Source organism: Ailuropoda melanoleuca, chromosome 1, assembly GCF_002007445.2.
Source record: "Ailuropoda melanoleuca isolate Jingjing chromosome 1, ASM200744v2, whole genome shotgun sequence".
Classification (NCBI taxonomy): domain Eukaryota; kingdom Metazoa; phylum Chordata; class Mammalia; order Carnivora; family Ursidae; genus Ailuropoda; species Ailuropoda melanoleuca.
The window spans coordinates 148082618-148110188 of NC_048218.1; the positions used below are offsets into that span (position 1 = coordinate 148082618).

Genomic DNA, 27571 nt, shown 5'->3' on the forward strand with positions numbered 1-27571 from the left:
TAATGATGGCTTGATCTTTCTGTTGACTAGCCCCCATCCTGAAGCTATCCAGGAGCCAGATTCACCTCATTAGAATAGAAGACTCTTCTTTCTATCATCCAGGAAATTTCAAGGGATTTAGGAGCTCTGTGTCTGATTCCAGGGTCAGAAACCAAATATTGGAACCCAAAAGATGCCTCTAGCATACCTATCACTCAGGAAATTACAAGAATTTTAGGAAATGTGTGTCAAGAACCAGGACAGACACCAAATATATGTTGCTTGTTATGTTACAGTTCTCAATAACATGTTAATATATATATATAAGAAAAATACACAATGGCTAGAATTTGACATAAAAGAAATATGCAAATTATAAGACTTTACTGAGAATATGAAATAGAAAACCAAGACCCAAATGGGAAATCTCAACATATTCATGTATGGGAAGGGAAGACTCAGTATTTTTCAAATAGCAATTAAAAACAGATTGAGTTCCAATGGAAATTGAAAAGGAATTGTTTCGTTACTTAAGTTGTTCTCAAAGGTCATATGGAAAACTAATGTCAACTAATAGAAAATTTGAAAAGGCTTTTCGCATAAGATACCAACTTGTACTACAAAATAGCAATTAAAGTGAAGCTCTGTATAGGGATTATCTGTTAAGAAGGAAATGAAATCAGAAATCGAATATAGAAATCCATAAGGAAATCAAATATAGAATCATAAATGCTGGCAGTTTGATTACTGTGTAGCAAAAACATAGTACCTCACACCATACACAAAAATAAATCATGATAGGTTAAATATTTAAATATGAAAAACCATAAAAGTACTGAAAGATATCTGATACTAAAGTAAGCAGCACATGTATGACAAGAGTTACAACTTTAATACGAAAAAATCTTGTGCATCAATAACAAAGAACATTAGCAGGGAGCAGTTCACAGATGGCAGAAGCCCAGGGCTGGGTATAGGAAATAGTATTCATGTGTTAATCAGTGATTAACAGTCCACCTCATTATGAATCCTACGTGTCAACTTTATCATTCAAAGATAGAGATCATAAATTATTTTTATATTTACCCTGTTCATCTTTGTTTTTCTTATTTCCTTTCTGTGGTAGAAGTTCCTTGAGCATCAAAAGGCTTGTCTTAACTCTAGAGAACAAACAGACAGTTACCAGAAGGGAGGTGGCTGGGTGGTGGCTGAAGTAGGGGACGGGGATGAAGAGCACACTTACCATGATGGGCACTGGGTCACGTACAGAAGTGTTGAATCACTATCTTGCACATCTGAAACTAATACGACACTGTATGTTAACTATACTGGAATTAAAAAAAAAAAAAAAGGCTTGTCTTATACTTTTTGGTACCTTGTGTGACAGCAGTGAGAGGTGGTTAATTCTTGAGGACTCCTCCAAAGGACTTTTGAAAACAACCTTAAAGTTGTTAAGTGTTATTGAACTGACATGATATATTGTTGCCACATTATTTGATAATCCAAAAGGTTTCCTTAAATGACAGAATGGAAATGAAAAATACTAGAAGGCAATTATAACAGTGAAGGAAACAAATCTTTTGAACACACACACAGAGCTATCCAGTAAATCCACATGATACACTTAACTGACATGATTTCAACTATGCTTTTCAGTAAAAACAGCAAAGGGAAAGAGAAACAGCGTGGAAGATTCTGTCTGCTTTCCTACCAAAATACTCTATACATTATACCATCATACCTTTATACTTCACCATAAAGGATTATTTTCACTCTAGAGTTTTTACCTTCCTTACTTTAGAACCTAAATTTCTGTATGTAAATCTGAATTTATAAATTGTATTTCAAATGTTGAAATAACTCCACTAATCTGAGTTTCCATTTTCAGATTTACCGTGCCCTTTAGTTCTTGATTTCTTGATTTTTTGGACCTCAAAGAATTTGACACCACCTTATCTTATGTTTTGTAGGCTACTGGATCAAGATCAGTCCCTATGCCACTATCAAATATATCAGTGCCAAAATCATCCGTTTCACGTGTGCCCTGCAATGTTGAAGGAATAAGTCCTGAATTAGAAAAGGTATTCATTAAAGAGAATAATGGGAAGGAGGAAGTGTCCAAGGTAAGGTTACGTGGGGTGTTTGGACCCTTTTTTTTCTTTAATATTCAGAACTGTCTTAAAAGTCCTTTTTTTGGTAACAGCTTTATTAGCTATAATTCACATACCCTGACCCATGTGAAGTGTACAAGTCAGTTTTTTAGTTATTCACACTTGTGCAACCATCACCACAATCAATTTTACAGCGTTTTTCATCACCCCAGAAAGAAACTTTGTACCCTTTAGCAATCATCCATTTCCTTCCAGTGCCCCCAGTTGTAGGCAACTATTCATGTACTTTCTGTCCATGGCTTTACCCATTGTAGACATTTCATATAAATGGAATGATTCAATACATGGCCCTTTGTAACTGACTTTTTTCATTTAGCATAATGTTTTTAAGGTTCACCCATGTTGTAATACTTATCAGTACTTCATTCCTTTTTATTGTCAAATACTCAAATGTGTGGATTTTATTTAGCTAGTCATCAATTGACGAATATGATCTTGTTCCTACTTTTTGGCTATTATGAATAATGCTTCTATGAAATTCATATACAAGATTTCATGCAAGCATGTTTTCATTTCTCTTGGGTATATACCTAGTTGTGGAATGGCTGGTTTGGTAGCTCTTTGTTTTACCTTTTGAGAAACTGCCAGACTGTTTTCCAGAGTGTCTGCACTACACCATTTACGAGTATGAAGGTTCCAGTTTCTCCATCTTCACCCATATTTGTAATTCTGTCTTATTTATTATATCCATCCTAGCGGGTATGGGTATCTTGTCATGATGAAGCTATGCATTTCCTGAAGGCTAATGATGTTAAGCATCTTTTATGTGCTATTGGCCATTTGTATATCTTCTTTGGAAATCTGTCTATTTAGATCATTTGCCCCATTTTAAAACTAGATTATTTGTCTTTTTATTATTGAATTGTAGAAATTCTTTATGAAGTATATTTTCTAGATAAAAGTTTTTATTAGATGTATGACTTGAGAATATTTCCCAGTCTGTGGGTTGTCTTTCACTCTTTACTTTCTTGATGATGTCCTTTGAAATACTTTTGCAGTTTTGATAAAGTTTGATTTATTAGGTTTTTTTTTTTAAAGATTTTATTTATTTATTAGAGAGAAAGAGTGGGCATGCACAAGCAGGGGGAGGGGCAGAAGGAGAGGGAGAAGCAGACTCCCCACAGAGCAGGGAGCCCGGCGTGGGGCTCCATCCTAGGACCCTGGGATCATGATCTGAGCTGAAGGCAGACACTTAACTGGCTGACCACCCAGGAGCCCCTGTTGTTTTCTTTTGTAATTTGTATATTTGATGTCATATTTAAGAAACCATTGCCTAATCTAAGATCACAACGATGCTTGTGTTTTCTTCTAAGAGTTTTTTAGTTTAACCTTCCCTTATAGTTAGGTCATTGAACCATTTCAGATTTGCCAGAAATGCTTTATAAATTACCTCTGTCCCAGAAAAGAAGTCGACACTACCGCATGTGAACTTATATTTGACCACATCTTAAATATATACTGAACAAAAGAAAACATCAAGTAGACTTTGACTTAATTGCCCCTGTGATTTTTTTTTGAACCAAAATAATGACTTAATTTATGTCACATGTGTGTCTTTTCTTTAAGTAATGTGCAGGTTTTAAAACTGATTTAATTTCAAAATCAAAGCAGTTCAATTTTTTATTTATAAAATTAAAAAGTACAACTTTATTTCAACTCTCAGTATTTCTTAGCAGATATGAGCATTATGCAGAATATCTTATATATCGTTCCTGGCATGTGTGTGTATTTTAATATCTAGTGAATCATTGTATGAATGTACCATAACTTAGAAGTCCCCTGTTGATGGGCATTTAGATTGCTTTCAGTTTTTGTCATCACAAGCAGTGCTTTAGAAAACATGTACTCTTGAAGACAATTTTCTGGCAGTGAAATTGCTGGATCAAAGCATTTGTACATTTTAAATTTTGATGAATATTGCTAAAATTATCCTCCTAAAAATTTTTGCTATTTTACTCTTCCTAGATGTTTCATGTTAAAATTCTATTTTGTATTTATCATACCATAAAGGAACTCTCTGGAAGTTATGCTGTCTCTTAGCTCTTGATCATTAAAATGTTTCCTTAATATATTAAGTAGTATTTAAAAACATTCATTACTGTAAGGAAGTGAAATTTTTCAAAAAATTTTTCACTTTAGTGAAAAATCTAATTTTTTGAGGATGAAAGAATCCTTCACATCTTTGCTGATTCCTTAAGAACTTCAAAACAAAACTGTACTAGGATATAAAACTAACTAACATAGCCTCAGGAAAACAAAAACACTAATTCAAAAAGATATATGCATGCCTTTCCTTATTGTAGCATTATTTACAATAACCTAGATATAGAAGCAACCTAAGTGTCCATTGATAGATGAATGGACAAAGAAGATGTGGTATGTGTGTGCGTATTTAATATGTATAAACTTAATACAGAAAATAAAATATAAGAAAAGCATATATAATTATATAATAGACACACACACGATGGAATGTTACTCAGCCATAAATAAGATCTTGCCCGTTTGTGACAACATGAATGGACCTAGAGAATATTATGCTATGTGAAATGTCAGAGAAAGACAAATACCATAGGACTTCACCTATATGGAGAATCTAAAAAGCAAAACAAGTAAGCAAACAGAAACAGCTCCATAAATACAAACTGTTGGTTGCCAGAGGGGAAGGGGGAGGGTGATGGTCAAAATGGGTGAAGGGGAGTAGGAGGTTTATGCTTCTAGTATAGAATGAGTAAGTCAGGGATGCCTGGGTGGCTCAGTCAGTTAAGTGTCTGCCTTGGGCTCAGATCAGGATCCCAGGATCCTGCTCAGTGGGGAGTCTGCTTCTCCCTCTGCCTGCCCCTGCCCCTGCTTGTATGCTCGCTTGTGCTCTCTCTGACAAATAAATAAATAAAATCTTTGAAAGAAAGAAAGAAAGAAAGAAAGAACAAATAAGTCACAGAGATGAAAGGTACAGCATAGGGAATATAGTCAGTGGTATTATAATAGCATTATATGGTGACAGATGGCAGCTACACTTGTGATGAGCATTTCATAATGTATAGAGTTGTCAATTCACTATGTTGTACACCAGAAACTAATGTACATTTTGTGTCTGCCATACTTAATAAATAAATGAAATTTTATATGGCTCTGCTTTTAAATAAGTCTCATTCTAATTTCATTGTAGCCGTTTCAGAATTACTCTAGGTAACCTTAACACTTACAACTAAAATACTAATTTTTAGAATTTTTTAGATTGATAATTAAGTGTGCCCCAAAGTTTTAAAAAACAAAATGTCACCATTAGTGAACTTGCCAGGAGCTAAAAAAAGAAAATTGTCCTGTTAAGTATATCAGTGTTCTAAGCCTTTATATTTCCCATTGTTATTTTGTAAATAGTAGTTTTTTTAAATGTTTCGTTCTTATAATTCTTGTAACCTTCCAACAAAACAGAAGTTGGTTAAGGAAATTGATATTACTGTTAGATTAAGAAAAAGGAATACAGAAAGACTGTGTTTATCAAATAGGACACAAATGAAAGAGAACTCAAATTTTTAAGTATTTTAAACTACAAATTTATACATCATTCTTTTACTGATTACCAATACTGACACTTTTATTAAAGTAACATTTTCCTTTACTTAAATATCTATATTTTAAGAAATAGTTCTGTCATGAAGCCCTCAAACACATTTTTGAAGATGACCTTTCCTCATGGATTACCCTGGATCTTCACACATCTTACACTGCTATGCAATTTTGTCCAAAAACACCTTCACCAATGGTTTATTCTTTGTTCATCTAAGGTTTAGTGCAGAGTTGTAATTACAATCTAACTTTATTTAAGTGAAAGAAAAAAATTTAAATGAAGTAAGATTTTCTTAGCATTTGACCAAGTGAAGTAATATTCCTTTGTGAATATTTCTTTCCTTTATTGGAAAGTTTTACTTTTTTGTTTACAGAATGAAATAATATTTACATAATTGAGTATTCTTTTTATAGCAGAGTAGACATTGTCAGGTTGCAAAGATGCTGTAGGTTTTTAATAGCACTGTATAGATAAATGCAGTTTGTATTTCAGTAGTTAATCGTTTCAGCCTTCACTTAACTTGATTATTAGTTATAGAAAAAAATTATACATTTTGAGTCTTGCCTAATTTTATCTTGCTCCATTTTTCCCTCTGACAGCATTTCTGAAAACTGTGAAATGACAAAGCTCAGAGTAAAAACAGTAAATAGTGAAAATAAGTTGTAAATAAACTAAAAGTATGGTTCTTTTTCTTGGCATTCCAATATTGCCTATATAAGAACAAAATATTTTAAGTGGTTAATATATAGAGTTTTCCTCATTGAACTTTGTCAGCACACAGATTGGGAAAACGGAATAAGAGTTCTGTTTACAGCTGAAGCAGAGGGGAGAGCCCACGTGACAGAAGCGCTGCTGCCATTTAATTAGTGTGACATCAGAAGCAGTCAGCTATAGCTTCTGTATTTGTAAGGACACTGGAAGAATGAGCTCGAAGGTCTTTTCGGGTCCAAAATGCATGTTTCTATAATTATAGTTTCCTTTCTGTTTCTTTCTTTTGCCACTCAGAACAATGCATTAGAACCAAGCCAAATTATGAGTCGTCCTACATAGACGGATACCAAAACAGTAGAATTGTTTTGAGTTTTATTAACATCCTTTATGGAATAGTAATAGAATAAATCTCTTCATTAGAAATTTTGGGTAATCTGTAAAGGAAGTGGAAAACACGGTTCTGTTCCTGGTCTCTAAAAAATTACAATAAAGAACAGACAAAAATCTGTACCTGCGAGTATGCAATTTTACTTTTCTGACTAGCAAGTCCTAGTAACTTCTTGGCAGTTCGATCACTTCATTCAGCATGTGTTTGTTGGATGTCTGCCGTGTGCCAGACACGGTGGTAGGCGCTGGGGACACAGTGTTTAAGAAGAGCCCCTACCCTTGAGTATTATGGGAAGTGCTACCTACAGATACATACAGAGAGCTATGGAATTTGTAAGACGGCTTATCCGTAGTAGTTGGAAGTCAGTTTTTCGTTGTCGAGACAATGTGCAGAAATCAAGACACAAGACTGTTATCTTTATTCTCTGAAGAATCCTTTGTGGTGAGGTCATCATGGAAGGTGAAAACAAGAGCCATGCCGCGTGCTTCTGGAGGCATCAGGGTGCGCCCCGGCGCTCATGCATGTGATGGTTGTTTCTCTTACAGCCTTTGGAGATCCCGGACGGTCGAAGAGCCCCGCTCCCCGCTCACTACCGGAGCAGCAGCACGCGCAGCATCGACACGCAGACCCCCTCCGTGCAGGAGCGCAGCAGTAGCTGCAGCAGCCATTCACCTTGTGTCTCTCCCTTTTGTCCCCCCGAGTCCCAGGATGGTAGCCCTTGCTCGACAGAAGATTTACTCTATGATCGTGATAAAGGTGAGGAAGAGATCATCCACTTAGCTAGAGAGTTTGTTGTAGGGCCTTGCTCATTATACTTTCTTTGTCTTAGACCATTGCATCCCTTGTTTTCTTTTGTGGAATGGTGGGATTGTAAAGGATTGGTTAATCTAGGTTTGTTCATTGATTTCCCGTACCCCCTTCTTTGTGACTCTCACAAACATCTTCCATAAATGTGTCAGAGAAGCACAGCGCATGGTTCTAACAACTAATGCAAGCTATCAGATGGAGTGCATACAGCTTTACATCCAATAACACACAGGGTTTTCCTTGGTATTGACCGAGCTAATGATGGTTATGGTAGAGGTTGTATTGCGCATGCCTCAAGGTAGAGGCCTCAAGGTAGTCAGACTGACTTAGGAGGAAGTAATTTCTAGATATTCTGTTGACAGGATGGGCATATTTTTAACCAAGTAGGTAAAGTTTAATAAGTACCTACCAGATATCAGGGGTTATGACCGTGTGTAAAAGAATTATTAACTAACACCAAGAAGAGGGTGGCCCCCTTGGGATTTTTGTTACTTGTCAGGCCTCAGCTGTCTCCCCTGACTCTCCTGTCCCTGTGTCAGGCACTTGGACACCACTTACTCCCTCCTTTCAGTTTCTGGCCCCCTCAGACCCAGACACAAGTCAGCAAAGATTGCCCAGCTTCTAGCTTCCTAGTTACTTCAAAGAAACACTGAACGTATCACACATTCACTGCTTCTCACTACAGAGAAATACACCGTAGGCGATCAAAATTTTAAAACTTAAAAGGGTAAAGGTTACAGAATCTTACAGGATTTTTGTGGTCCTTGTCCTGATTTGAGTATCATTTCCCTTCATTTGTTTTATTTGGCAGTATTATTACATTTAAATTGCCAGATTTTAAGTGCTCAGCCCAATGAATTTTTACATATGTATGGACTCATGGAACTACTACCTAGTTGAAGATAGAGAACATTTTTAGCATCCCAGAAGGCTCTCTCAGGCCCCCTTCCCCTCTCCATCTGGAAGTAACCACTGTTCTGATTTCCATCGCCATAATTTAATTTTTCCACGTTACTGTATTTTACAGAAATGGAATGATGCACGTGTATTCTTGTGTCTGGCTTCTTTCACTCATCATTATGCCTGACTCTCTGCTGAGATGTTAAAAAGATGTTACTTTGGACTTTGTCTTCTGCTTTTCTCTCTGTGGGTAGATCTCAGCAGTTCTTCGCTTGCTTTTTACCCTTTCATGATTGACAAGCCTTGTGCACATCCTTCCTCCATTAAGGATGTATTGAAGGCCGTACCATAGGGATCTCTTTGCTACAAGTGGGAAGTCTTGATATTTTGTAGAATATCAGACTAGGGAACTTTGATTTCACTGAGGCATCATCCCATGGGCGCAAACACCATAACATACACTATGGATGTTTCACAATTAAACAAACAAGAAAACACCTTGCTTCTAATAGGATTTTGAAGGTAATTGGAAATATTTAAAGAATAGTAATTTGTTTTAGGTGGTAAATGGCAAGACAGGTCTGTCTTGATTTCAAAACCTGTATTCTGTGTTTGTTATATCAGTAGAAAGGATTAAGTACAGTTCAGGTTGACCACTTTTGCCATTTATTAGTATGTGTAGTTGGGAAAAGTAAAAAATAGCAGTAATAATAAGGCTAGGCAATTAATTTCTGGAGTTTTGTTTTCTTCTTTAAAAGTTTGATATTATTGGGGCGCCTGGGTGGCACAGCGGTTGAGCGTCTGCCTTCGGCTCAGGGCGTGATCCCAGCGTTGTGGGATCGAGCCCCACATCAGGCTCCTCCGCTGTGAGCCTGCTTCTTCCTCTCCCACTCCCCCTGCTTGTGTTCCCTCTCTCGCTGGCTGTCTCTATCTCTGTCAAATAAATAAATAAATAAAATCTTTAAAAAAAAAAAAGTTTAATATTATGGGTAATTGAGAGATGCTGAACCAAAAAGGAAGTGTATTAGGAAGATGATATGCGAGTTCCACTCTAGTTCACTGTGAGATTGCCTTCGGGACCTCTATATGGCTATGTTCAGTGAGGCAGATAAATACATGTTTTCTGCATTTCAGAAAAGGTACTCACTTACAGCCAAGTTTAAAACAGTATATGTTTTACATAGAACATATTTAAGTGGTACAGTGTAATGATTTGATACATGTATATATTTGCAAAATGTTTACCACAATAAGGTTAGTTACCATATCCTTCACCTCATGTAATGACCATTTTGTTGTTGTTGCTATGGTGAAAACATTAAAGTTTTACTCTCATAGGAGCTTTGAATTATGCAATATAGTATTATTAACTATAGTCTCCATGCTGTACCTTAGATCCCCAGAACTTATTCATCTTAGAACTGAAGGTTTGTAGTCTTTGACTGTCATCTTGCCATACGCTTGGCTCCTGGCAACCACTGTCTTACTCTCTATTTCTGTAAGTTTGATGTTTTTAAGACTCCACATGTAAGTGAGATCATACAGTATTTTTCTCTGACTTACTTCACTTACCATAATGCCCTCAAGGTCTATTCATGTTGTTGCAAATGGTAGGATTTCCTTTTTTATGGCTGAATAATATTCCTGTGTGTGTATGTGTGTCTGTGTGTGCGTGCACGCACACATGTGTATTTGTTTTATTTTCTTTATCCATTCATCCATCGAGGGCCACTTAGGTTATTTCCATGTTTGAGCTATTATGAATAATGCTGCAATGAACATAGGAATGTAGGTGTCTCTTCAAGATAGTATAAAAATCTGAATTCTGACCATTTCTTGGATAAGTTAGACCTTTTGCTACGACTTTTCCTTTTTTTTGTATATTTTCCTCTTTGTCTTTTTCTTCTTCTGTACCAAATATCTGCCTGCAACATGCAAAATTTTTTTTTTCCCTTATGTTCCTGTTGGTGGTTTTTTTAATGTAAAATGAGAACATTGGTCCAGAGCATCTCTAAGACCCAAGAGTTTTTTTCCTAATTAAAAAAAAAATGTTTCTTACAGTAGTGTGATAATACCTACCTTATATCGTTATTGGAGTTAACGAGATATTGTAGCCAAGTGCTTTAGCACAACCATAGTAAATAATAAATTGTGTTGGGTGTGGCTAATTGTGACTTTTTAAAAATCTCCGTAAAAATTATGGAGATCTTAGAATCATTTTAGCCATTTTTCTGTTTTCTACAAGACTATTTCAGCTTGGGAATTAAGACACTAGTTTCTTAACGTATTGACTATATTTAGCTTTGAGCATTACTTTGTGATAAAGATTAAGCTAATGTTACTGTTCCCTGGAAAAATAGGTGACCTTATATTACAATGTGAAGTTTCTAGTTCTTAAATAAATCAAGTCCCCTCTTTGTGAAGAAAAAATTAACATCTATCTGTCTTATATATGCGTATATGTCTATACGTACACACGTATGTGGATTTTAGGGTCAGGAACGGAGGTTTATGTATTCAACTGAGTTTATCCTTCCTGTTTTAGAAACATTTTTGAACATGGACTGTATGTCAGGTACTCCACTGGAGAGTGGAGAAATAGGATGAATAAGATGTGAAATCTGTTTTTAAGGAATTTATGGTCTAATATGAAATAATAGTAAACAAATAATACACTAGTATGCAAGTACGTATACAAGTATGTTCAGCATGCCAAAGGTACAAAAGAGGGAGTTGTTAGTTTTATAGTTTCTGAAACCAACATATGTTATAGCATTTAAACTACAGAAATAGTCTCTGACTTACTACTTCTCTAGGTACAGTTTGTGTTTTTTAAAAAATACTCATTCTGTCTTATAATTTGCATTTTCCACTAAAGAAAAAAATGGAAGCTATAGATTTTGAATAGGTTTGTATTATTAACTATGAAAATAGAATTGATACTGTAGGGGCGCCTGGGTGGCACAGTGGTTAAGTGTCTGCCTTTGGCTCAGGGTGTGATCTCGGCGTTATGGGATCGAGCCCCACATCAGGCTCCTCTGCTAGGGGCCTGCTTCTTCCTCTCCCACTCCCCCTGCTTGTGTTCCCTCTCTCACTGGCTATCTCTGTCTGTCAAATAAATAAATAAAATCTTTAAAAAAGAATTGATACTGTAATTTTGTAGTCAACTCGAATATGTTTGGAGTACCTACATATTGTGCAGTTCTGTAGAGAAACTTTTTCTTGTGGTAGTATAGCTAGTGTAGACATTAGGCCCTTTGATAAGCCCACTCGAGAGGGGAGGGGGTAGCCATTGTGAATACATGCTCTCACAAGTGATGTGCTGGTGAGCTGATTAGTTTTCTAATACTCATCTGTGACATACTTATCCTTTTTCTGATTTTGCTAACATTATTTCTTCCTATTCCTAACATATATTCTTTTCCATGAACCATGTATAATTTGAGACCTATAAAATAATTTTAGTTAATTAATATATTGGCTTTTTCTTTGGCTATTTCAGTTGTAATGCCAGGACAAAAACACTCTGACTATTGAGAAAGGGCCAGCCATTAAGAGACTGTTTTCAGGTTTGGGATTTCTTTTCTTTTCTTTTTTTTTTTTCTTTTTCTTTTTTTGCTAGGTTTTTCCAGTGATCTAAAGACTGAAGACAACCTGGTCACATGTATAAAGTTGTCAGGCTAACTAGCCTAGTAACCACCACAGTTCCTACATTGTGGTCCGTGTGGAGAATTCAGGATCCAGAATAAGAGCTCTAATCTTGGCATCCTCAGACTATACCCTGAGGGCCTACATTTTTTTTACATTATCATGCCCAAAACGCAAGGGAGAGAAATATTTATATAGTACAGATGGCAGCATCAGAATATTCTTTTAGCAGCTCTGCCAGAGCTCCTGATGATGGCCAGAGTGGAGCTGGGCGAGCCACGAGCTCAAGACGGGAGCCCGCCCCTTAGAGTTGATCTTTGGCACAGTTCACTTAGGCAGTTGTTCAGCAATTCTGCAGTTTTGCAAGATATTGTGGAAACATTGATTATTCTAATCATGAAGTCAACTGAACCATTATACTCGGGCCAACTACTAACAGTCATATTCCAAGAGTCCATAAATTGGGTACTTGGAACTGTATTTTCCCACAAGAACAACCTATGTTATATGGAAGGAGTTTCCCAAGGCCAATGCATACAAGCCTATTTACCTCATACTGTGATTAACTCATAAATATTAATATTCCTAAACTTTGGGTGTCAGGACTGAGTATCCCTTGGTTGTAGGAGAGAAAAAAGTAAAGTATTGTCTTTTCTGGATCCAGGGCTGCCCCTAGTCAGACTTCTTTTTTTTTTTTTTTTTTTAAAGATTTTATTTATTTATTTGACAGAGATAGAGACAGCCAGCGAGAGAGGGAACACAAGCAGGGGGAGTGGGAGAGGAAGAAGCAGGCTCATAGCAGAGGAGCCTGATGTGGGGCTCGATCCCATAACGCCGGGATCACGCCCTGAGCCGAAGGCAGACGCTTAACCGCTGTGCCACCCAGGCGCCCCCCTAGTCAGACTTCTGAGAGAGACTCTTTTTTTTTTTTAATGATTTTTTATTATGTTAGTCACCATACAGTACATCCCTGGATTCCGATGTAAAGTTCGATGTTTCATTAGTTGCGTATAACACCCAGTGCACCATGCAATACGTGCCCTCCTTACTGCCCATCACCTGTCTATCCCAATCCCCCACCCCCCTCCCCTCTGAGGCCCTCAGTTTGTTTCTCAGAGTCCATAGTCTCTCATGTTTCATTCCCCCTTCTGATTACCCCCCCCTTTCTTTAATCCCTTTCTTCCCCTACTGATCATCCTAGTTCTTATGTTCCATAGATGAGAGAAATCATATTATAATTGTCTTTCTGTGCTTGACTTATTTCACTTAGCATTATGAGAGAGACTCTTTTTGACATCATCTTATTCCTTTCTACATACATTTTAATTCTATTTGTATTTATCTCTAGGGCTCTTCTTTGACATTTGCCCATAATAGACTTTAACCCTCTATCTTTAAGAGAGCCTGTAATCAGCTGAGATTTTGTGGTACTTTTCTTTTTGTGTTTTATGTTGTGAAAATAAACATGTTGGATATACTGCTTTTAGCCACTACATCTTAAAATCACTGCTTTTGAGCCTGAGTCTGTTTTCTCTATCAGAAGAGTCTCCTCACATAGGAGGAAATGCTCTAGGATGCCTTATTATCCTGGAAGAACCTCTTGGTGGTAAAATCACAAAGAATATAGAGATACAACACTGGAATTATAGGTTAATGATGACTATTCTTAGAATCCTGTCCCTAACATCATCTCCCTGTTTCTCTTTTAAGATAACATGTAAAATCCCATATATTCCCATGGTCTGACAGCACATAAGCATACAGTAAATGCCTATTTCCCCTCTTCAGGAAAATGTTCACAGTTGCAGTGGTGGCAGATGCTGTGTTAGTGCTCTGTGGATGATGAGTTATTATTTATAATTCAAAACTAATTAATAAGTATGCATGTCAGTTCTAGTAGTTACAACCCAGAGTCTAGAATAGAAGCAAACCAAAATTTATTAACATGCCTGCATATATATTTCTCTTAATCTCCTATTATCTTTTTACCAGAATATAAGCTGCAGCAGGAGTGGGTAACTTCATTTTGCTCCTTGCTTTCTCCTCAGTGAATAGAGTAGTGCCTAGCGTGGAGTAGTGCCTAGTGGACAGTCTTTCACGTATTCCTTTAGGACCTTTCTTTATGGTATGTCCATTTTTTAGGGGTATATTTTTATAGCTGTGTTGAACATCAGTATCTTTTTCTTTAGGTTGTTAAATTTGTATGTGTTGGGCTTTTGAATGTTCAGGAAGGGTGTGATAATGTCCTCCTCCCCCATCGTCACCCAAAAACAAGGCAGTAAAGAGAACTAAACAACTAAGGTTATACTAATTTAGGGATGGGCCTTTGGTGGGAAAGAAGCCATCAAGTTCAAATTCCCAGTTGAAATGCTGTGAAAGGAAGTAACTTTGCTAAAATCCATCTGATCTTCCACTCTGATCATGACAGGGAAGAAAAGAGGGTATCAGCTAGGCTAGAGGCAAAGGGGATCTATTTAATTTTTTCTCCCTGTTATCTTTTGCGTTCCTCTATGGAGAAATATCAATGCATAGAGGCCATTCCTTCCACTGTGTCTCCTTGTGAGACTAACAGAAGGCAGGCCCAATGAGGCTGTTACCTGAGCTATAAGATTTTAATTTAGAAGCATGGAATGTGAGACTGGAAGGAATGTGATCGATCATCTAGTCCCTTCCTTGTATCTCCAGCGAGAGCACTATAGTTGAGATAGATCAAAACTTCGTGAGACAGAGAGTCTAACGGCAATGAGCTCCGACTTGGGTACAGCTGAATTGAGTCGCTCCTCTGCCACTTACTAATCATATGTCCTTGGGCAAGTTACCCAACCTCTCTGTATCTCAGTTTCTTCATCCATAAATTAGGGATAATGATGGAACCTACCTCATAGGACTATTACAGTGATTAAATGTGCTCAGGTGATTTTACTTTTGTCATCTCCTATAATATTACCACAATCCTATGAGTAGGGACAGTGGTGTTATTTTAAGAAAGGGGAATCTGGCATAGAAAATGAAGTCACTTTCCTAAATTCTTTGGAGGCCAACAGTGATCTTCTGAAGGAACTCTCATACGACTACTTGCTACTCTCTCAGGAGGAATAGCCTTATCCAGGCATTCAGCTGTGAAAGGTCCTTGTGTGTGGAGTACAGTCCGAAACTGTGTGGCTGGAACACAGGGGTGAATGGTGGGGAGCAGAAAGCAGTGAGCGGAGAGAGGTAGAAAGGCCACTGTTTCATAAGGGGTCTTGTAGGCCTTGTGAAGAGAAATGAAGGGCCAAGCACAGATCTTTGTCAGCTAAAGGACATGACCAGCTTTATCTTTAAGGGCCACAAGTGGAGAGAGATGGCAGAAGGACAAGATAAGGTGCTATTTCAATAGTCTAGTCCTGTGGTCTCCAAACTTGATTTATCACACGCCCTTTCAGCAGTGTGTAATCTGTTCATATATTTCTAAGTTATGTATGTATTTAATTCAATCCACAAACTAAATATGTCCTAGCGAAGCGTACTTTCTTCTTCTTAAAGATAGAAAGTGAGTATGTATAAGTGTTCTAATATTCTTGCATATCAGCAGATTGTTTTGTGCCCCTGAGCTGGGAAACCACAGGTGCAGGGCAGAGCAAGACGGGGGTGGGAGGTGCAGAAGCATTGGAGGACAGGGTCTGAAGAGGAGTCAGCAGCATCTGGTGGCTGATCGATGGATGAGGTGAGGGAGGGTAGAGACCAGGTTCTAACAGAGTTCTAGTTTGGGAGATGCAGAAGGTGATTACCACCGTTAATTAGGCCCTGAGTATCAAAAAGGAACAGGCTTTAAGGAGAAAACAGTGATAAGTTTAAGATTCTATGTTGGTATCTGCCCAAAGACATTATAATACCATCTTTTTTTTAGCAAGAATGGAGGGGGAAATACTGAGTTTTACCTAATACAGTAAGACACATTTAAAGCATTTTGCCTTGCCTTTTATTTTGTACATAGTTAAGTGTCAGTAAATATTTAAGTGAGCATTTAAAATTAGAGTGAAACTTTTATTAGAAGTGTTTATTTTAACCCATTAGGATACTTTAGGAACAGTTTAACATGAATAGTGTATTTTAGTTTTTTGAAAACTGACGTCCCTGGAAATATTTCCATTTAAAAATAAGCTCTCCAGAGTATAAAAACTAAGATTATATCAGAATGATTTTCCTGAGAACCTTAATTACTTTTCAAGATATAAAATATTTTGTATATTCTGAAATTTATTTTCAGTGTAGCCATTGTGATTTATATTTACAAGAGGCAGGATTTTAGTCCATAAATTGATTTGAGGACTGTGTTCAATAAAGTAATTTGCTTTCATTTTTGACTGCTATGTCAGATAGTCAAATTCAGAGTGACTGGTTAGCATATCAGCAACTCCAGGTCACATTTGGAGGTAATAATAAACCCTATTCTGCATATCAGGATTATGTTTGTGGAAGGAGGATCGTACTTACTATGAGTACACAAAAATAAAGGAGCAGCTATGATTTGTGTGCTTAATTTACAAATTGTTAATTCAGTGAAAACTGAAACACTTACTGGAACAGTAAGTGATTAAAACACCTCCCCCTATATGACAAATATTTAATTAATGGAACCAAACATTTGGAATGTAAGTTAAGCCCAGTATTCAGAACACAATCTTATTTGAAACAAGAGTTCAAAGGTTCTGATAGTAGTTTTACTTCCTTACCCTTTATGGAATGCTGGTCTAAGGGAGATATTAGCTACAGCTGATGTCTTATTTTATTAAAATTCTGTAACCCTCATAAAAGGTTGACTTTGAAATTTTAGGGACACTTTAGAGACTATTTGTAAAAGCCAAATTTTCTCCTTACTTCTTCCCAATTTGGTCTTGGAGTTAACTGAACACATTTTCAATACAATTGGTAACAACAGCTGGTTCCAAAATTTGTTGCCAAGAAAGGCTGTACAGTTTTGTGTTGCCTCCTGATTACATTAGGCCATCGAACCACACTACAGCTGATAATGTCATTTCCTGAAGCAAAAGAAGTAATGTTATTACTAGAGAGGTAATTGTTTAGGTCCTATTTAGTCAATCATATTTCTCATCTAACTCTTGGCTAACTTTTCATTATGCTCCTCATCTGTCATTGAGTATACTTGTGGTGGGACTCTACCCTCCCCAGGCTCTTTCTCTGCTGTGAACATAGAGTAAGAAGGACATTCTACAGGTTAGCTAGGTCTTTATAGAGGAATCTACAGAGTCTTCGTTTTAGACATTGATTTGAGTTGTACACGAAAGGATGACATTAGGAACTGGCAGAGCTTATACTAGGCAGTCTAAACGAGGGATCTGGTACTTCAAATATTACCCTGCCTCCCCACCAGACACCAAATCTTACCTTTATGTACCCGAATAGAAGTAGAATGCATAGATCTTTTATAAATAACTTTCTTGTTCCTCTCTTCTGCTGAGAAAAAATAGAATAGGTTCTTAATTTCTGAATGGTTCACCATTTTAAATTTGCAAACTCGGAATGACGTGTTCTTTCTACTGTTACAGTCATATTTACTGAGAGCTCACTGTGTTTCAGTGTATCTTGATTCTTTTACACACATTTTTCATAGCTATCATATCAGTAGTTAGTCCCATTTTACATATCAAAAAAGGGATCAGACGTTTCCTAGGTCATGGTGTCAGGCCCGGTAGAAGTCAGGCACGGCAGCCTGACTCCAAACCAGTGTTTTGACCTTTTCATGCCTGGTTCTCAAATTTGGCTCTGCGTTAAAAGCATCTGGGGGCATTACAAAAAATGAGGGGGAGGGCACATGCCGGGGAGGAGCCCCAGACTAGTTAAATCAGAATATCTTAGGGATGAGGTCTGGACAGTGGTATTTTTTGGTATTTTTGAAACATCTCCTGATGAGTCTAATGTGAAACCAGAGTTAAGAACTGCTGCTCTATAATTACATAGCTTCTTTTAGTACTAATTTCACTTAATTTGATAAAGTGATCTGATAGTAGGAGATAAAGCACATCTAAAGACTTCGGGCTAGAATAGAACCATGGCAAAGATTTTACATACCTACCCGCAGAATGACTTAACTGAATAATATGATTTTCTATACTGAAATTGTGGACCATACTTAATATACCAGAAATATGAAGGCCATATATTAGGAGAAATTCAGAAAACTCTTAAACTTTAAAAGTACATGTAGTTTAAAAAATACTGTTTCTAAATGGAATTCCATTGTTTAAAATGTCTCTCATTTTTTCCAAGCTTTATTTATTATCATGAGTTTAAATATATTTGACAAGCTACTTGTATTTTAATGGTAAATATGGTACACATGTATAAGTATGATCTGTTATAATAGCCAATAAAATATTTCCATACTCCTGATTTTCAGAGTTGGGTGATTCTTTATAAAGATAGATAAGACTGTTATAAATACAGATAGATAGAATCATATTTGTTACATTTCATTTTATTAACATTGGCTATGATTTTGTAAGAACATAAAGTAATATGTCTAGTTATTTTCTACTGAGGGATAACAGAATGTGAAAATTTATCATGCTTGTGAACAAGAGGGATTGAATTAAGATTACTGTGAGACTTTTCATTTTGAATTTCCTGAGCAGGCATGCTTACCTCACATTTATGTTCTGTTACTGAAATGTTTATTAAATTCAACAGAGTTTCAAATGGATCAGTTAGCTGCCAGGTCTGGAATGGATGGAATAGGTTGTTCACGTGGGTTGTTTTTATTTTTTACTTTAGAGAGAGAAAAAGAGAGTGCAGGGGGGAAGGGGTAGAGAGAGTCTCAAGCAGACTCTGCACTGAGCGGAGAGCCTGACGCGGGGCTCGATCTCACAACCCTGAGATCACAACCTGAGCTGAAACCAAGAGTCGACACTTAACTGACTGTGCCACCCAGGCGCCCCTATGAGGGTTGTTTTTAAATCATGCCATTTTGTAAAGAAAAAAAAAATACCTTGTATGTTAGAACCCTTTAAAATGTCACAGAATTTTAGTTAGGAGTGGTAAGTCCTTTAGTTATCTAGAAGCTCAGAAAGACAGTTGTGTTCAAAGTGATACAACTAGTGACAGAGCTGAAACCACAGATGGGGTGTCTCCATTCCCTGTTCCTCTTTGCCCTCTACCAGACTGCATACTTACCTGAAGAAAAAAATCCAGATTGAACAAATCTGTTGATGGTTTCAATTTTGTTTTCAAGCTTTGTCTTTCCAGACCACCAAACATTCAAATAAATATTACATATATATATTCTCAACCACAACAAAACCCAACTTTTTTAACTGAAGAGGCAAAGAGATATAGTAGTACTGAATACTATCTTTCTAGGATAGCAGTATGTTTATTTTTTAACATTAATCAGCCCCCCTCACTCCCAAAAAAGAACAAGAATGTTTAAGTGTGTAAAACTTAAAAATATAAGCGTCTCAAATTAGAAAAAATTTAGGAAGAAAAACTATTTAATTTGTTGTAGATGTTAACAGGAAGGTAATCATCTTTGTAGATTGTCCAACTCACATCTAGCTTTCAATTCTGGGAGAGTCCCTTGAAGCCATTACTGAAGTCAGGAGAGAAATCCTGCCGTCGGCTTGATGACGTAGTAAAGAAGTAGAGCCCGGAATACTGCAGCTGTGGCCAAGGTGACTTTTCTGACGTGCTGATGGGGAGAGTCCTTTACCACTGACATGGTCACACCCCCGCTGACAGCCCAAAAAGGCTTGTCACAGCCATGAAGCCCACAGCTTCAGGCCAGCTGTACCCTCCCTGGGGACTGCCGTCACCAACAGGAAGCTCCGTGGAGGCGTCACACGTCATCTCTCCTTTGTCTTGCATCGCCTCTGTGGGCCTTGTTGCTGCTTGGATGGGAAAGCAGGGTCAGGCTGTATTACACCGAGTTCAAGGCCTCGTCCTCACCGGTTTTTGATTGTGGACCAGTCTTTTCGGTCTAGCCTCGCTCAAATAGAGAGCAGCAGACTCAGACTGTAGCCAGGTTAATGATGTTTTGCATCCACCTACAAGAGAAATTCTCTTCTCCCTCCTGCCTCCCATTTGTTTAAGTAATGTAAGATGAATGTCGAATCTAAGAAAATCCTTAAATCTGAATGGCACGTGAAGAAACCAAACTTAATTCTGAGACCCAGTTCCTTCCAAAGGACTGTGTATAATCTGTAGATACATCTGTAACAGAAGTGACGGAGAAACTGTAGAGTTTTCTAGGTTTTCCAGTGGTGTGTCCTTGTTATTTTGTTGGCAGTGATTTCCCAGAGTTATTGCCGTATTTAAACATAAGCACGTATCTCCATTCCCAAGACTAACATAGATGCTCTTTGAATCATTCACCAAATACGCTAAGTATGCCTCAAGAGTCTACTTTCTAAGCATGTATTATAGTTCATTAACGATGATAAAAACATCCCTATTACTCAGATTCTGACTGTTGTGCTGTGTTCTGTAGCCTAAACTAAAGCAACTCATCAAAACTGTGACAAGCGTAATTATGGTACCAATGCCATCTTTCAAAAATATACATAAAAATCATACATCTCAATAGATCATGTGCTTAGCATTTTAGCAGTGGGGATTGGTTTGCATTAAGTCAGAATTTATTTAAATGGGACTATTATATTTATACAGGTATGTTACTGACTTTACAACTTGGCATCTTACAAAGATAATGACACGTTTTGGTGAATTTGAATTTCCAAAATCCTTTGCCAGGTAGGAAAGGGAGAAATTACATATAGGTTTTATGGCTTTTCATGAATAGACCATTTTCTTTTTTTGGTCAAAAATATGAAGAAAACATATTAGGTAGAGATGCTTTTAGATTTCTCATGCTTCTAGCAAAATACAAACTGCTGGAAAAATTCTTTTATATAGACCTTTTAAAGGCAAAATTCTGAGCAAATTCTGTTCTTCATAGTGGACTAAGGGAAAAAGACCTTATGTGTTGTAAACCTGTTTTTTCCCTGCATACATTTATTCATGGTGTTCAGTAAAAGTAATGTTTCTGCTAAGAACATTTGTAGTGAAGGTTATTCCACACACTAAAATTTTCAATTAAATTGGTGGGACAGTGAGAAAACACAGAGGACCCTGTATTATAATCTCTTATAATTCTTTTGCATGATTTATACGTATTCCCCCATTAGTTACATTTTGAAATACATACTACTGTATTTGTTTTCCAGATTATAGCTCTACTTTATTCAAAATGCACTTTCTGGACTGAACCTCCTTTTATGTTCTGTGGTGTGGCAGATTACCGTTGCATCAAAGCTTTTATATGAGGTTGTTAGTAATAGCTTTGCAATAAAGGAAGCTCTGTGGTGGAAGCAGAGGGGCCATAGTGGATAAACTGTGCAAAAGGCTGCTTGTTTGGAAATCAAACTTAATTTAAAAGAGCTTTCAATCACTAGTTAATATAACTGCTTTAAATTTACAGACAGTGGGAGTAGCTCACCGTTACCCAAGTACGCTTCATCTCCCAAACCAAACAACAGCTACATGTTCAAACGGGAGCCCCCAGAGGGATGTGAGCGAGTGAAGGTCTTTGAGGAAATGGCGTAAGTAATGTCTTTTCTATCAGCTGGGATCTGCAAAGCTGTAAAGCTTTTTACTGAGACCAGTTGATTACAGATGGATCAACTACTCCATCCAGCTGATAATGTGTTTCAAAACCAAATTATGAGATGAGAATTGGATAGGCAGAAGGGATCTTAGTGGAGAATTGGAGTCCGTGTGCTGAAAATACACAAGCTAATACAAAGAAACTTGGAAATTCATCCCTACTACCTAAAAGATCTATTTTTTAATCACTAAGACTTTTCCTTTCAAAAGCTCTGTTAATGTGGATGGCTAGCAAGGCGTTTAGCAGCAAAGTTAATATCCGAGTGTGGCTGGCACTATGACATCAATCCCACAAGCCAGAAGGAAACTAACTTGTCTCCCTGTAGACACATCTAGCATGTGTATTCGTTTAATGTAGACTTCTCATTCACAGATTTTTTTTTCTTTTTGAAATTTCAGTGTGCATAAATTTAGAAATTAAAGGAAAAGAGGTTCATGCTGTAAATACTCGGTAGAGTAGCTCGGGAAGAAAAAAAAAAAAAGTGTGTTGCTGTTGGACTCACTCATCCCTTTGTCTCAGTGCAGGTGCCTGGGGGAGGCCGCTGTACTCTTGCATCCTGGAAGGGGATAGAGACCGGTCTTGCAGGAGTTGATGGCTTAGTTCTTGGGAATGGGAGGGGAAGAAGGGCTTGAGGACCCTGCTCTGCTGAGCTGACTGGCTCTTTGATAAATTACTGAAACTTTTTTTGTTTTTCCTGATCTGTTAGAAGTATGTATAGTTGTGCAGAAAAAGGAGAAAATGCTTAAAACCAAATATATATGATTAGGTAATCCCTCTCCCATTATACTTTTCCTTAACAGAAAAGGTCATTCTAACCTGGCAACTATAACATAGGAGGTTTTTCCATCTTCCTAAATGATTGAAAGCAAACTAATGATCTCTGAAAAAATTTGCCCAGTCCTTTTGAAAATCCTTTTGTCTCAAGTATCACTCAGTGCTGTGTACATCGGTAGTCTGCCTGCTGACTTGTGCTATGGAAGATGTTTACCCCTCTGTGTACACTTAACTCATTCCCTGCCATTCACATTGTAGCTGTTGTAGAGAACACCAGCTAAGTCAGAAAGCTCAGAAGTTTTTAGTGATTGTAAATGTCATTTTGTTTTACGGTTTTAGGTCTCGTCAGCCTATCTCAGCCCCTCTCTTTTCATGTCCTGACAAAAACAAGGTTAATTTCATCCCAACCGGATCAGCTTTCTGTCCTGTAAAACTTCTAGGCCCTCTCTTACCTGCCTCCGACCTGATGCTCAAGAACTCTCCTAACTCAGGCCCGAGCTCGGCCCTGGCCACCCTGACCGTCGAGCAGCTCTCCTCCCGGGTTTCCTTTACGTCTCTCTCTGACGACACCAGCTCGGTGGGCGCCATGGAGGCCTCTGTCCAACAGCCATCGCAGCAGCAGCAGCTCCTGCAGGAACTGCAGGGTGAGGAACACATCTCTGCTCAGAACTATGTGATCATCTAAAGCGAAGGGGGAGCTGGCCTCTACCTTACCTTCGTGGATTAGGAACTAGACCTCAGACATCTTATCTGCATGGAGTGACAAACTTTCCGAACACCACCACCACCAACAGAATACTTATCAGCATCATAAAGTATCTCTTAACACTGATCTTGGCAGGGACGGAACTCCTATTCAGCAGTTTTTGTGGAAAGCAGTAATGCTTGCAAAATGTGTGCGTCATTCAGCATTTTAAGTGGAGACTATGCATTTCATAGTATGTTTGACAGATTAGTACTGTGTCCTGTGTGTTGTTCCAAATTCTTCAGTAAAAATAAGCTCTATATCAAAAAGTTGCCTGTCTAAATAGAAAATGTCTTGCTGTGTTTTGTCCTATGGAGAATACTGTACTTCAGGATTACGTTTACAATTGATCCAGGTGTTTGTTTCTAACTTCTGTAATACATACAATGCAAAAAAATAAATAAATAAATGGCCACAACAGTTGCACAGTGCCCACCCTATGGCCTAGCTTCAGGTACTTCAGTTGAAGTCTAAACTCAGGTAACTTGGAATGTATATCATATTGGGATATTAACTATTTCACAGCTAAAAAGCTAAAGAGGGAACATCACTCTTTTGCCTTTCCTTATTTTATGCATTTCCCTTTCCTCATTACATTCCACATTCTTAGAATAAGAAGTGCATTCAACCCTAGGAGAACAATAATCCTGGACATGGGTGAACATGAGGAGAACCAGCAAATCTGTGGTGTCTGACATCACTCTTGTCATGCGGTTACAAGTTAAACAACTGTTGAATTCACTGTTTCAACATGTGTAAATGTGGCTTTTTTTTTTTAAACAAGTTCAGGTGTTGCTCAGTTCATGACTGTTATAATGTTGCAAATAAAGTGTCTCCGGTACCAGGCTGTACATAAACATTCCAATTGTGTGTGACGGACTTTAACAAGAAAGTCTAGGTTTAACTGCAAAACAAGTAAACTTTCCCAGGGGATGGGTGAGATTTTTTGTTTGTGTTGGCCGTCAGGGTCACGGAACGCTGTTGTTTTAGCTAAAGGCATATTAATGTTCAGTTTCTCTCTCAGAAATTCTTTGAGGGTCTACAAATGACACACTTTTGGGTATTGTTTTCCTTGAGCAGTTGAGTGCATGAGTTGCATTCATGTGGAGAGAGAACGCGTGGGTCTCAGAAGTAATGCAGCATGGAAGCTGGTTGTTTGGCGACTTAGAAAAGCAGTAGTTTGCAGCTGTCTCTTCAAGCCTCTCCTCACAGTACCGTGAATGGTTCTGTTAGAATTTCGGATGTGCAAAGGAAAGCAGAAACCCAAGTAAATCACCTTGAACTTGCAGACTCGACCTGAATTCTCAGCAGAGTTGTGTGAAGAGAGCCCTAGATAATCCCGATTGGTCAGTGGAAGAGCCCAACTCTCAGACTTTGTTTTCTGCAGCACAAAGAGAGTCTCCAAAAGCAAAGGGAAGTTTTTGTATTTTTATTCCATTGCTTTTAGTTCAGTAAAGCAGAGTTGTTTCATCTGTACCCAAAGTATATGGCACCGTTTTCTTAAGAATTAGGGGAATAAGGTGCCTACAGTCCCAGGAACGTTTCAGTTCCCTTCAGTCATTCCTCGGGTTTCTTGTTTTATTTTCTAAGGAGGTTGAAGAAGGAAGAGGTGGTAGAGAAGAAAGCAACACCATTGATTTTTTTTCAGAAATTATATATATATATGTATATGTTTGCGTGTGTATGTATTCTGTGTATTATTTTGTCATGATCCCAATTATCTTCTTTCCACCAAAGTTTGCAGTAATATTCTCTCCTGAAGGTGCATTCTGGCTCCTTTAAATTAGTCAGTGTTATATTGTAGGAGACTGTCATGGAAAAGGACTCAGTTTACTTTTGCCATTTTCACAGGGGAACCTTTTAAAACAATCTCTTCAGCAGCAGACACCTTTAACCCTAATAATCTCAGGCCTTGATGAAAATACTATATTTTGTAGATTATGGTTAAAGGGAGAAAATTATTAGTTCTGTAAGATAAATATGAGCTCCATTAACTTCTGATATCTGGTTTAGCATTACATAATGTGTTGATCTTACACTCTGCTTTTGTCCAAATATGATGCAATAGTATCAATATCAATTTCTGAAAGATGGACTGAATGCTTTTTTGGTGATGAAATCTGATGTACGATATTTATAGTGACATGTGCTTTTATTTTCTCATGAGAAACTAAATATTGTGTTGTACATTTGTTCTTAGCATATATTAAAGTTTTGAACCAAATGTGTTAAAGCTTATGCTTTGCCATGTAAATTTCCCAGAAGTTGTTGAGCTCAAATGTATCCTACATCCAGCTGTAGAAATTTGTCAGAAATTGTTTAAATTTTGTATATAGTTGTACTGTTTAATTCTAGCCACTGCGCTGAACAGTATTCGAGTTACCATACAATATGGCTTTACACAAGGAAATGTGTGGCTTTTGTTTTGTATTTTTTCAGTATAGAAGTTCCTGTGTCTTATTTAAATAAAGTTATTAGTAAAACTGGAATATTTCACATATGTCTTTGGAAAGACTGGGGTGTTAGCATCTTACCTTGACAGAGATGGACCCGGATCAGGGTGATGGCGGTATCCAGTGCTCGCTGAATTCCTGACCAGCATCTCTGGCACTAGAGGGACTCTGACTGGATCAGATTGCCACAGCCTAGTTTCACCGGACGTGTCATTTACATACTTTCCATTCCAAGGTAAGAAGCTGGATGACTAAAGTTCTGAGTCTTCGTACTGCTCTCCCAGCTATGAGCACCTTAAAGAGAGAAAACACTGTCCCCATGACTTTATTTTATACCCGAGAATTATTTATGGAAATAATTTGTTTAAAATTCAGTGACATCACCTCAAAGGAGGTGGGGTATTTCTTGCAAAGAAAAGTGCAGCAAAAAATTTCAAAAAATTTTTCACTCTTTATTTAGGTTTGGATTGGGGATAAAAGGGAGAAAACCTTAACAGAACAAAGGAGTGTTGATGTTATGCCCAGTTATCCAAATAGGGACATGATAGGTCCCATTTTGCTCTCAGGCCATGCCTGAGAGCAAAAACAAACCACTTTGAGAAATAACTTACCAGCAGAGTGATGCTTTCTAAAGCACATCTCATCAAAGAGGTTGTTAAGATTTTACCTTTAAGGTTAACTTAAAAATGACTAATGGCTGTGTTTTGGGCTGAAGAAAAAAGTAAAACCTAACTTTTTTTAATGGTGAGATTTATCAACCACCTTCTTGAGGATGATAACATAATTTAGGCAGGAAACGATCTTAGTTTAAAGTTCCATTGCAGGTGACTGTGAAAGAAATTGGAATTCTCAGCTCCGTCTCTGCTTCACTCGGTCGTATAAGCTTAATATAAACAGCCCTGAGGAACAAGTTAGTATTTGCAAAATTAAACCTAAGGAACCAAAACCAAAACAAAACCTAAAGAACACGGAGGGGAAATTAGGTCTAAGAATTTATAGATGCTTAGCCTTATGTTAGCTAATAATCACTTGAAGTTTATTTGTGAATAGTGCAAAATTAACTGTTTGCCCCCACCCCTTCCAGCTCCGAAGTTTCATTATTCCTACATGTTCCCAGCAGCTCCTCCCTTAGACCCCATCTGTGGGATTCACAAGTCCTTTCCCCCCCCTCTGCATATCTCTGGTGAACTCTGGGCTCTTTGGAGCCGAGGAGCTGTGTGAAGATGGGTCCTTTAATTCACACCTTGAATCAGAAGTGGACTGCTATCATCCAGCCCCCCAGTTCTGGTTGTCTAGAGGACATCTCCTCTCAGACTTCTTGTCTCATCTCTGCATCATTGATTAAATGGCATGAAGACACTGTCTTGTCCCGTGTTCTACCAAATCCGCTCTTTTCCTTTATATTCCAATTCTTCCTTTTTCCCAGAGGACAACTGGAATCCTATCTCCTGAAGTTTTTCTCCACCTAAATCTCTCACATTTGCCTTTCCGTCTTCCTGTTATCTTACTGTTAAATTTCAAGCTGCAGATCAGACAGCTATGTCTTGTGGATGAATTCTTTTGAAATGGAATTCTGATGGCAAGGAAATAAAATCATTTATTATGCTAGACTTCCAATAGCCTCTATAACTGTAGACCAGGGGTCAACGAACTCCTGCTTGTGGCCAAATCGGCCCCATCCCTATTTTTGTAAATAAAATCTTACTGGAACAAAGCCACACTCACTTAAGTATTACCTATGGCTATTTTGCAATACAGTGGCAGAG

At 37.6% G+C, this 27571-nt stretch overlaps 1 protein-coding gene across 1 annotated transcript in view; it reads left to right on the top strand.

The window, feature by feature from the left end:
- The window catches only part of GLCCI1 (glucocorticoid induced 1), a 119894-nt gene extending 94053 nt beyond the window's left edge, over positions 1-25841 (top strand). Inside the window, exons 6-9 of the mRNA XM_034642946.1 lie at positions 1950-2102; positions 7366-7576; positions 21648-21768; positions 22947-25841. Coding sequence (XP_034498837.1) covers positions 1950-2102; positions 7366-7576; positions 21648-21768; positions 22947-23292 — 831 coding nt within the window. The 3' untranslated portion in view covers positions 23293-25841. The remainder of the gene's footprint in view (positions 1-1949; positions 2103-7365; positions 7577-21647; positions 21769-22946) is intronic.
- The last annotated feature ends 1730 nt before the right edge of the window (positions 25842-27571 follow it).